This window comes from Lepeophtheirus salmonis, chromosome 1 (genome assembly GCF_016086655.4).
Source record: "Lepeophtheirus salmonis chromosome 1, UVic_Lsal_1.4, whole genome shotgun sequence".
NCBI classification, from domain to species: domain Eukaryota; kingdom Metazoa; phylum Arthropoda; class Copepoda; order Siphonostomatoida; family Caligidae; genus Lepeophtheirus; species Lepeophtheirus salmonis.
The window spans coordinates 13,704,784-13,717,680 of NC_052131.2; the positions used below are offsets into that span (position 1 = coordinate 13,704,784).

The window sequence follows — 12,897 nt, forward strand, 5'->3', positions numbered from 1 at the left end:
GGGGAGAGTGATAATACATGTTACAAAAAAAGTTTTTTTAAACTCTGATAAGTTTCACGATTTTAAAGATAATTCAACCCGAGCAATATGACATATGTAGTTACCTAAGACAAATAATTCCAAAGTATTTTTGATGTAGTGCAATAATAAATAGCCACTTATTAGTGTTTCAAAACTAACTAAAAGTAGGATACTTGATATACCAGGAGGAGACATGACACAGGCTATGATGACTGATGAGACATGTTACAAGAGGAAACATGTAAAAACAGCCATTTGTTATATTTAAAAATTTATTTTAATTTCTATTTCAGTTTGTCATCAGGAAGCAAATACTTATTACATTATACTTATTAAATATTACATATTTAAGATAAACAAATAAAACATTTACAGAAATACAGCATAGTTAATAATAAAAATATATAAATAGATTTTCTACCATTTACATTGATTAATAACTAAACTATAATATGAAATTGCACTAAAAACAAAATATAATTAAATATAATATATGTTCCAGTTAAAGTAAGAAATCCGTTAATATGCAAAGTAACTGTTTAATGTCCATAATAACTGAAAAAGTTAGTTAATGTACAAAAACATTGAAATTGAAGCAGGTTTTATGTTGATTTGATAAACAAAGGAAAACATTAAGTAAGAACAGGGTGGTTAGATAACTTTACATTTTACAGTTATTGGATGTGTAACATGTATCCTCCGTAACAAGTACCCTCACTCTCTCCTAGCCCTAATTTTACCTTTTAAACCCAAGGAGACTATAAATAAGGTTTGTCGATAAGAAATTTTTTTGCTCATGTTTACTGGATATTTTAATGACGTCACAAAGGAGCCAATTTGGGAGGAAATTCGATAAAACAATGGTATTAATACATAATATAGTATTTTATTTACTCATCATACGATACTAATATTGTAAATTTTTATCCTCCAACGATTACAGTACTAATTTTTTTTTTTAAATCATTAAAAAATTGTTTTTAATCGAAAAATAGGTCAGAATATAAATTTTCAAATAAATATACAAACATAGTGCATATCTTATGGATTTGTACAGGTTGCTATAGCACAAATACGCCTAGTATCTTTAGAAGAAGACATGATTCTTGGAATAATATGACTTATGAGTTAACACCACCGAACTATATAGTAACTGGATGCATAACCTATAGAATAAAAAGGAGAAAAAGAGTGAGTTACCCTTCTACTGTTGGCAGCCATCTTGAGTACCTATTTGTACGAAACACTCTTTAGTGACTTTACTTATTCATTAATAAGTTAATTCAAATTATTGTTGCATACAAGTCGAGGATTACCATGTCTTGTGTCACATTTGGTTGCAAAAACAAGTATGCTGCTGGCAATTCAATTAATTCAATTTCATATCATCGCTTTCCTACCCAGGATCTAGAGACGTGCAGACAATATGTAAGGAATCTCAAGCAAGATGAATTTACTCACAAAAAGTTTTCGAGAATTTGTTCGGAACATTTTACTCTGGAATCCTTCAATCGGACTCTGGGCGTTGTAAGCCAGAGAAAAAATGCTGTGTCTACTCTATTGAAAGTATTCCTGCCTCGCCTTCAAGAAGAAGTTGCAAAAACTCTTCGAAAACACAAGTCTCCCACAAGGAGGTCCTCCTCACCTCCTAAAAAGGTCAAACCATCTGGACTCGAGATAGATCCTTCCCACTTTGACGCTACGGAAAATGTGCAATTGGTCATCCCTATTCTCTTCCATCAGCTCAAGTCATTAAGGAGAAACTCCAATGGCAAACCAATATGATTTCCGAGCTTGCAGACCGTTCTAAAAAATCCAGATGTCAACGGAATACAATCTCCAAGAAGTTAGGAAACTTGATTGACGTTCTAAAAGACCTGAGGTCAATGAGAATGCTATCAGAAGAGGCTTTATCGATTCTTGATACAATGTCTGACGTTACTAAAAGCCTATTAAAAAGGATGCAAATCGGAAGTGGTATAAAGGGAATTCGCAGTAGCTACTCTCCTGAGCTCCGAGCATTTGCTTTGACATTGTCACTCTACTCGACAAAAGCATATAGTTATGTAAGAAAGCCCTTTGACTTATGCCTACATAGTCTCATTACCATTCGAAACTGGTATTCGAATGTGGATAGTGATCCGGGTGTTACTCAATCTTCCTTTGATATTCTTAAATTGAAAGCCAATAAAGCTCTCGAATCTAAAGAAGAAATTATCGTCAATTTGACATTAGACGAAATATCAGCTTTCAAAAAAAGTCAATGGAATGGGAAAAGATTTGATGGATATGTCAACATTGGTCTTGATGAAGAAGAACCTAGTGAGACTTTACCGTCAACACAGGGCCTTGTCTTTACGGCTGTGTCTTTTAATCAGAATTGGAAAGTTCCAGTCGCTCATTTTTTCATTCATAGTTTGACTGGCTCCGAAAAAGTAAATCTTGTCAATCAATATAAGAGTAACTTTCTTAACTTGCGTAGCCATCAAACTATTTTTAAAAAAATTGTCCTACAAATATGCAATAATAAATCCTAGATATTTAAGGAACTTTAATCTCATAGTCTTGACAGCTCATCATTAAATTACAAAAGCGTATTATATTGACATATTCTAAAATGGCTTCATGATGAAGCCTAATTTTAGAATATGAATGATGAAGCCTAAGCCTCATTTCTGAGCATTTAAAAAAATAATTTATACGAAAGTCTCTTTCGAAACAGATTCTTTTTAAGAATCAATGATTAAAAAGCCTTAAATATCATGTGTATATTATATTTGTATTTTCTAAAAATAAATAGTATCAAAGATTGTTGTAATAAAATGATTCTAGTTTATTGTTTGTTCTGATGCAACATGGCTTCTCAAAGAACACTGACTTTATTGTATAACATTTGTTATCAATGAGAAGGATTAGGTCACGGCGCAAGATGTAAGTGAGTGTAGACGCTGAACGTTGAAAGTGTAAGAATGCTTTAGCTAAAAGAAGGATTCCAATTATAGGCATTAACAGACGACATAGTACATAAATGAATTTGGATTAAAAGGGCAAGGAGAATAACTTGAATCTTATCCTTATCTTAAGCCTTATACAGCTTCGAGAATATCGTTGTGCCTCCAATGTTCGAAGTGAGAGAGAAGTCTCCTAGATATCTTCATATACAAATTATAGGTACCTAAGATGACTACTGACGGTTGACTCTCCTTTTTTTTGCCTATTGAGTATACAGTTATTATATAGGTCGGTGGTTAACACTTAACACTAGTCACTAACACTGAACTTGGCTCCGTTGTGACGTCATCAAAAAGTTGTAAACTAATATCAACCAGACGGCGCTGCAATTTTCATATCGACACACCTTATATATAGTCACCTTGATTAAAAGAATGTTACAATTTATAGTTTCTTCTAAAGAACTAGGAGTTAAAACATAATTATTATTTAGTGCAGTAATCCAGGTTTTGTTATTGATGGGGCAAGTGTGGAGTTACTATGGTGACTCATCCGTTTTAGGGCCGATAAATAGTTATTGAGGCTAGGCCTCCCTTCAATAATTACGGCCATGTTATTATGATGATGCCCAGTTCTTTCAATCCTTAATGAGGTCTACATATACTTAAAACTGAAACAAACATATATAATGTACCTATGTTTAATTTAAATCAAATCTAAGTAATTGTAGATTGCGTGCTGTACGTACTCGGGAGAATGAAATTACTCAAGACCGATATATCAGTATAACATTAAAATGTAATTTTAAATTAAACTCTTCGATAATAGATACCTATATTTTTTTACAGCTTCTTAATTTACTTCACTTTTACCTTCCGCTTCTTAAAGTAATGTTTTTCTTTGTGATGAATTAACTAGATAGATAATATTAACAATATTATTATCTTGGAAAGAATGAAGGGGAGCAAACGATAAATACTACATCCATTTTGAAAAATACTAGTGAAGTATGTTCATAATTAAAGAGATTAAAAAAGGTGACCAAATATGGTATCAAAATCTTTCGTTATAACACTAAAGAATTGATCCCTTTAAAAAAAAATGGTTCTTGAATAGACAATGAGTACCTGACTTATACAGTAGATTTCCATAGTTATGAAATGCATGGCTGGTCAATAACTTCGTCCATGTAGGAAAAACGATAGTAGTTTATGTCTAGGCTCGGTTTGGGTTGGGGGGGAGTGTCACAAGCTCCACTCATAATTAGGCCCCACGAGGGGTGGAATTTTATTTTAAATATATACACCAAAAATATTTTTTTATAAGAGACATAAATATTAAACCTTTTATAAAAAAAAGGTATTTTTATGAAATTAACGAAGTCATTAAATGAAATATACACAAAATAATAATAAAAGGCTATAAAAACAAAATGGAACATATGGATAGGCTCTGCATTCCTTGTTTTCTAAAAAAGTGATTTTTTTTAAATCACGCTAAAATCAGTCCTGTTTATGTCCCGATTATAGATAAATAAATATATAGACAGATTGTTTTTATGGAAATTTAGTATTGTGAGGCATGCATCTTTTTTTAGTCTAAAACTCGAGTAGAATAAAGCATTAAACATTTAGAGTAGTAGAATCCCGCTGCTATAAAACGAGAATTGGGTAGGGATATTCATAGTTTTAGAACATTTCTACTTTTTTTCTGTTAACAAAGAGGGGCGTAGTCGAGACCAAGAGAATTGGATTGTCTCTTGGTAGAGACTACACCCCTCTTTTTTAACAAGTGAAATTTAGATGAAGCCTTTTCCTAAATTGGTCGACTTTAGACGAGCACGATACTTTTTTGAAGTTGCAACCTGAACAGTATTTTATATTTTCCTCAGATGTTTTCCATTATTATTTTATTCTTTAAGCAAGAAAATCCAAGTAGATTTGTTAGAGAAGACAAAAACTGGGTTGGGCTGAGCCTGAATTTTACCTTTTTTTCATAAAAGAAAACTTATAAAAAAAATCTTACAAAACGATAATTTCCAGCCAGCATTTGTGCTCATAAAAGACAGAAAAAGTACCACTTAGGATTGTTTGGAAGACCTTGTTGGAATAGGACTAAAATGGAGGATCGACATGTGCTTATGTCCTCGCAAGAGACGGAGAGGGGTTTTTGCTTATTTCCTTCATCTCATCGCTATTCTCAGCTAATCTAATTAAACGTGATGAGATCTAAGCTCCTCTATTCCAAAACATTCTTCAAAATGTCAGGACTACCACGTTGATTTTCGCTTTCTTTTTTTTTAGCTTACCAACGGGTAATATATTTGGCAACTCTATTAACTGGCTTAACAAAAACAAATACATAATAGAAATAGGGATAAAATAAGAAAAACATACATATTTTAGTGAGAAAAATAGCTTTTGTTTATTTCAAAAAATAGGCAGTATCTTTCCACGTTACAAAGTAAATTTCTAAAGCTCAAATAACAATATCTCAACAAAAGAACTCTTAACATAAATTAACAACCAATCTATCTCTTTCTTTTTTTACCCGTAGCAATTTTTTTTTTTTCAATAATAATTTTTAGGTTTGATGATAATAATTGGAGTTTACAAATAGATAATTTCGTTAGAATGCCATGATAATAAAATATTATATGTCTTACAACTTTTGAAGACGTACTTGTGTGTATGTTAGTATTAAGCAAAGAAAGCAGTTACCATATGTATAATATAATATATTTATTTAAATTGATTCAAAATATTGACACATTGAGCTTCTTTTTAAGTAATGGTATGTCACATTTCTGTTTATGTTAAAAAGTGAATAAATGGTTATTATATCATCTACTTTTTTATCTTTTTTTGCGCTAACTCAGAAAAAAACTATTACATAGCAGGTAAACCGATAGAAATTAACTAATAAAACATGTTTTCAACATTCAATTTAAAAAAAAAAAAACATAACTCATCAGAACAATTAAAACCATGTATGTTTTGTGTCTCTTTATGTCTATACAGTAAAAAAAAATAATTCAAGAAATGCAAAATGTTCAGCTACTATAATAAAAATATCTTATAATTATGATTTGTTTAGTCTTTACGTGTTATTGAACAAAAAATTAATAAATAGAACAAACAGTTTTCCCGTTGAACAAAACTTCAAAAAATTATGGACTTTCTTTCCTTTCATTCTCAATATTAGTAATTGTAATCAAATCAAATTGCTTTGAGATGAAAGGCCAAATTTTGACTATTATAGTTATCATGGTTATTTTCTTTAGAACATCAAGAAATAGTACATTTTTTCTCCTCTTCTGGGAGATTTCCATCCTGTTTCTCGATTTCTGAAATCACCTTATGAAAAATATCTATAACACACTATAAAAGAAAAAAAAAATTCATAGATAGGCGAAGAATGTATTTTGATCATTGTAATATTACTTGGTTTTCCTTGGCAGAGGTCTCAAGAAACACTGCTTTCATTTCTTCAGCTCTTCTTTTGCCTTCTTCAAAAGAAACATATCTTTCCATATACAAATCATTTTTATTGCCAACCAAGACAATGGGAACACTGAATAAAGTATTAACATTAAGTTATTATTATTATTTTATTTTTTTGCTAAAAAATATAAATAAGAGAAGCACGGTGTACGCGCATGCATAACTCTTATAATGAAAAATATGCATATATTACTTAACTTGAATAACTTTATAAATTATAACTTCACTATTCAGGTATTTAAACTCTTAAACATTAATAAAATAGCTTTTTATTAAAGTGAATATAGGTTAAGATATGTACAGATCGTTGCAAAATATAGATAAATGTCTAAAAAATAGGAAAGTAAAAATCATTTCTGATATGGAAAACAAAAAATAATATCTAGTAAATAAAAATGGACTTTTAATATCGTACATAGAATGAGATATTAATATTTTCTTTAGATCGTCATCAATTATGATATTTTTAAGTGGATATAATGTTGTGTTTAAAAAAAAGATAAAGTAGAAATTACTTTGGGTTTCCTGTGAATTCTATTAATTTTTCCTGTATGATTTGACAAACTTCTAAGCTTTTAGGTGAATCAATGGAGTATACAAGAACATATCCATCTATTCCTACAGAATATTCCAATGGAAAGATAGAGTATTCATTTTGGCCTGCTGTATCAACAAGACAAATTTCATATTCTTGTCTATTAATTTTAACTGTTTTGGTAAATGCTAGAAAGAAAATTAAACAATTGAACATGAATGTACTTAAGGAGATAGAATAATATTGAAGTGTCAGCACTCATTTGAAACGAATAAGTAATTAATAAAAGAATGTACTACGTAAATCGAATACGAAATCCAATATGGATATGAATCAACTCATAATTAGATGAGGAGTCTCAAATTAGTGCACTAAGGCCCAAGAGAAATAAAATATATCTACTATTTTCGATTGTTGGTTCGTAGGAATCGACAAATTGTCCTTGTACAAATTGGATGGCCAGAGAAGATTTGCCTGTAATCATGAAAATAATTAATGTTCAATGACTTTGATCGATGTGATGTTAATGTAAGACACTTACCCACGGAAACAGCTCCCATTAAGGCAATTTTACGAGACTTGGGAGGCCCCATGATATTTTGACTGGGTCTTACAGTAAAGATAAAACAATTGGCGAAAGGGTTTTCTTGTTTTTGGGATATACGAGAATAACGAAGCTGTCCAAATGGAAATAATTACATTTTTTTCTCAGGGACTGAGATGAGATAATTATACTATTAATATTATTATATAAATAAAATACAAAAACCGCGAGAGACTTTCCTCCTATTTTTTTTTTGTTACTACACAGAAATATCATTCACATTTATACTGCGTACTGAAGAGTCCACTTATGACGTCATCAGTGAAAATATTCCTGTCTCTTCACGTAGTAAATTTTAGGGACATCCTTTTTTTTATGAACGTTGTAGATTATTATCTTCAAACTTTGATAATTCTCTTTGAAATTAAGGAGGTTTTGTTATTGCTAGTGTTATTTTTTCATAAAAGAAAATTGCCACATTCAGTTGCTGATGTAATTCCAAAATTACATCCTTAATGTTTATTTTATCTATTTCTCGTGGCATTTCTTCATATAAGCAAAAAACGTTTGTGCTAACAAAACCTCTATCTTTTGAAAAAGAAAGCTGTTGAAAGTTTGTAGAAAAAAAGTGCAAAGTCCTTATAAAGTTATGTAACTGAATTTGTGATAATTACGTAGTGATAAATCAAGACCTATTTGAAAATATGTATTCATGCCCTCATATATATTTTTGAGGAAATCAAATGCTGACTCGATATCTTAATCATCTAAAAATTTCATTAAAACATGGCCTAGGTATATATTTTCCTAAAAAAAATGATGTTGATTGAACGCTCCAATGATGTCATATTTTCAGTTATATTTTACATGCTGTTGCGATTACCTCTCCGTACTACGTTTGTACGTGTAGTGTTGGATCGGTCCTATGACTGATTATGTAATCAGTCTCCCCCCTTTTTAGTCTATTTTTTTATCGCTCCAATCTTTTTTACTATTCAATCGTTCCAAGGACCGATACATCGATCTTTTAGTCCATATAATGCTATATTTTTAGTATTATAAGTTCATTGCTACAGTCATAGCTGTCTTTTTATTTTCTTCACTCTTCACAACTGGGATTGAAGAATATAAGAACTAAAAAATAATGAATAATGTTTTCCAGTCAAACACCCCTTACTTTTAACTTCAAATATCTTATCTCTTTCAAGATACTATGAGACAAGTATCTGGTCTCATAGAGAATATACTTGGTCTCATTGAGAGAGGTTAAGAATTATGATGAAATTTCAGCAACTCAAATGACGTAGTAGGTAGCAACTGCAGAACTCGGTAGTAACTACATCATTTGAGCTGTTGTAGTTTCTATAAAAGACTGATAGGTGATAAAAACCTGTCCTAGGACTGATAAATTTAATTAGGACCGGACTGTAGTCTTTTTAGACCGATCCAACACTATTTACGTATATTAATAGAGAGTTGGACAGGTTGTCAAACTTTATGTGTTGATAATCATTAATATTATATTGACCAAGGTTAATAGAACTACAATTAACCTTGATATTGACAAATTTTATCAATCATTCAATGACTGATGGATATGTAATACACGGTCATTATGATTCAAGCTTAAGCAGTGATGCTTAAAGTTATTTTTTACAAATTGCTTCATTAAATTTTAATAAATCATTGTAAGTTAGTTATGAATAAGGGGTTCAAACAATTTTTTTCATGGGACTAATTAGAATTATATCAAAGATTCTGACAATATTAATTAATGCCTATTCATTAAGATTTGGTTAATCTTTGGAATAATTTATGTTTGTAGGAATAATTAATAAGATCATCTGAAGGCCCGATATAATCGTTATGATTGATAAAAACAAATTATATTAATTTAAAAATTGATTGGCATACGGTTTTAATATTATAATATAGATGTTTTGAACAATTTAGAAAGTAATAGATACATAAACAAGTAGATATTTAATGTTAAGATATCATTTTTGTTAAGAAACGCATTGATTAGTTTAATTATATCATCATACTTTTATTATATAAGAAGAATATAAGATTTGAAAATATATTTTAGGTGGTCAACATGTACTAACATCGTTTTTTAAAGCTCCTACTCCACAACTCAAAAGTACATATCGATCGAAGTATTAAATGCCATCCCACTCAATAAGTTTTGTAAATTCGTTCCTCGACAGAAGCTTACGGAGTTGAGAATAAATAAGATAGAAGCCTCAGTAACTCCTGCTAGATTTCTTCCATATGATTTTAAACACTGCTCTGGTGAGTGATGACTTTTAAGGTATTCATTTTGTATTATTTACTATGTGAAAATGTCGCAGAAATGAAGGAACCTGAATAAAAGCTCGCTCAAATAGATAATTCCTCAAATGAATGTTGTAAGATGACACTCGCTGAAATTAACGTTGCTCAAATGGACTGACACGGTTTGGACTATTCCCCCTAAGGTGAAGCTTATTTTTTTTAATTTGAATAATGTTCAAGTTGCAAGGGTCAGAATTTTTTCCTTTTAGGCGAAAAACATCGTATATTGAAATTTTACGATTTATAAAAAAAAGTGTTTTGAACTGAATATCAACTAAACCTTTTGTGTTACAACAAACTTTATAATACAACAAACTTAGTTAAATAAATTTACAATCGAAAATATTTATAATTTTTTTGCTTATGTTTGGTTCTAATTGGTCAAAAAGTGCGAAGATTCTCATTAATTGCATTATTGCTAGATATCTATCTGTTTTTTAAGGGGTGTTTCTGCTTGAATCAAGGACATATAAGCTTCGATGGTCTTCGGCTACTTGGAGGAGGAATTGGAGCTGACATTCATCAGATGTTAGTAAGACTCGATATTCTTTAATGAGACCGACTCTAAGCTTAGCAGGATCATTAACTACTTTTAAATTAATGATAGTATCAAGAGTTTGTCGGTGGTCATCTCAATCATTCCATAAGTTAGAATCGTCTCAAGAAATTTATCTTGGAAGTGCAGACTTTGAAACAGTTTCTTTGATTCTTCCTTAGCGAAGTCTTTCAAGTTTTTGTATATTAATTCAATTGAGAGTAAATCACGGCCTTTCTTAAGTTTCATTACTCAGATTTTATATGGCCTTTATTATCATCTTTTTAATTCTGAACTTGATGCACTGTCAAATAGAGATAATCCAACAAGTTCCTTGGACAAGTACCTTAAGTTCCTGAATATTTTTTTGATATTGAAATTCGAGATGTCTGATTAAATAGAAGAATGTTTAAGGAGGGACTTTATTAAATTCAGGTCATTATTAGATAAACTTAAGGCTTGAGGAGCAGACATCCAGGCTCGGAGATACGCTCTCGCTATAAACACAAAAATATTGCGCAATCCTCGTTCCTCTATGTCTGTCAATTTGAATTGTGATCGAAACATCCAAATTTTTAGGCAGTATAAAACTTTTGATAGCCAACGGGCGTTGTGTAAAGCAACCAGGTTACATAAATTTTACAGATCGAGCATGTATGTACATCATCAACGAAAATATAATTACTAGCTCTTTATAGTCGTGTCGAGGAAGATTTGTTTCCATAAATTTCTTCGCAAAATCAAGGGGCTCTTGTCGCACATCTTCTACAAGACTAGCTAATTTGAAATCTTCAATTCTCGTATCATACTTATACATATGTATTAATGGATGGCCATTTTTATTGAAATCTTTAGAACATCAGGAGAAAACGTAGGTCCAACACATGACTGGAATGCTGTGCTTATGGTTAATTCCATAATATGGTGTCTAGATACATGCAAGAGGTAAAAGATTTTTTTCCTAGTTTTTTTTTAAAGTAGTGCACAAAGCAGTCCCACCCGTATTTGAATATATTGTGCACATGCCTTGAATTTGATCACGTATTTTCTATCATGAAAATTGGAACTAAATAGCAGTGCTCAGAAATGTTATCTCAGTTTAAAATAAAATAAGGTTTAATTACTTTAATTATTAATTAAATTTTGGCCATTAAGACTTTTTGGATCAAGTAAAGGTCAGAAAAAGGTCAACATATATCCAATGAGTGTTTATTAATACTCAACTACGAATTATTTAATACATTTAGCTTATAAAGTCTTTTTATTCAAAAAAAAAAAAAAAAAAACTCAGTAAAAGTTCGGAAAAAGGTCAAATTTATCTTAACTGAAACTGATTTTTCGATTTTGAGTAATAAATTAACAATTGCTAATAATTATTTGGGACACATAAATTGTTAATATGGATACTATATCTTTCAACGAGCATCAGATAGACATAGAACAAAATATTCTAAGATATGGTAGTCTTTGCTCTTTTTGACCAATTAGCACAAAATGTTAGTGAAAACCCTATAAGATATTTTCGATAGCTCATGTATTTAACTAAATTTCTTGTATACTAAGATTTGTTGTAACACAAAGTCTTTCGACAATATTTAGGTAAAAATACTCATTTTTGCAAAAAAATGGTAAAATTTCAAAACTTTGGAGCCGTTGAGCTACCTCTAAATATTTTTTTAAACCGTTCAAAATTTGTATACGATGTCTTTAGTGTAAAAGGAAAAAATTTAAGACCCTCGGAACTCAACATTTGTCAAATTTAAAAAATAAGCTCCACCCTATACCCCAATGCATTTAAAAAAAAAAAAAAAGAACCAGTCAAACGTATATATTTTTTTAGAAACATTTTAATGGATTAATTAAGATGGTTCATTATTACATTTTATCATATTTATTGAGCAATTGATTGTGTAATATGGTTCAAATATCTTTGCTTTGCATTAATATATGATAGGAAATCGATGAACAAGGCGGAAATATTTTATACAATAATACAAGGAAATATATAGATTTTCTTAAATAATACTGTAGGCATTGAATTTTAATCATGATAGCTAGTTACAAATCTCACAGATTTCGCGTCAGGTTAAAAAATATCATATAAATAAGTAAATAATTTTCTATATTTCACAATCTATATCATATTAATTTCATCAAGTGGTGCAAAAGGTATATTTTATCTTAGTGTTGAAATATATCTATACATAACATTACTTTATGTATAAATAACTTTTTGGCGGGAAGTTTAAGAAAGACGCTTGTGTGCTAGCTAGAAAAAAAGACGTCGTTCAACAAATCAGTATAATTGAGAGATTCTTTAAATTATTCATTTAAAGTCTATTGAATACTGTCTATAGTTTACAATTACATAAGACGTGTATCAATTTAATTAAAAAAACTAAATACGACTAGTGAAATTCCATGGATATGACAATTGAACTTGTGTTATGTCAATACTGTATATTTATAT

At 30.1% G+C, this 12,897-nt stretch overlaps 2 protein-coding genes and 1 long non-coding RNA gene across 3 annotated transcripts; 2 read left to right on the top strand and 1 right to left on the bottom strand.

Moving 5' to 3' along the window:
* The first annotated feature begins 1,338 nt into the window (after window positions 1-1,338).
* Window positions 1,339-1,806, top strand: LOC121132105 (THAP domain-containing protein 1-like). The gene has a single exon (XM_040727553.1). It carries the CDS (start codon window positions 1,339-1,341, stop codon window positions 1,804-1,806), a length of 468 nt encoding a protein of 155 aa, XP_040583487.1.
* A 3,566-nt stretch (window positions 1,807-5,372) lies between these two features.
* On the bottom strand, window positions 5,373-7,878 carry Rheb (Ras homolog enriched in brain). Its single transcript, XM_040711557.2, has 5 exons — window positions 7,553-7,878; window positions 7,414-7,485; window positions 6,992-7,199; window positions 6,417-6,546; window positions 5,373-6,353 (listed from the first exon to the last, which is right to left on the bottom strand). The coding sequence occupies exons 1-5, from the start codon at window positions 7,602-7,604 to the stop codon at window positions 6,261-6,263; spliced, it is 555 nt and encodes a 184-aa protein (XP_040567491.1). The 5' UTR covers window positions 7,605-7,878; the 3' UTR covers window positions 5,373-6,260.
* Window positions 7,879-8,033: 155 nt separating this feature from the next.
* On the top strand, window positions 8,034-10,235 carry LOC121117210 (uncharacterized). Its single transcript, XR_011779917.1, has 2 exons — window positions 8,034-9,850; window positions 9,910-10,235. It is a non-coding gene; the product is annotated as an uncharacterized lncRNA (long non-coding RNA).
* The last annotated feature ends 2,662 nt before the right edge of the window (window positions 10,236-12,897 follow it).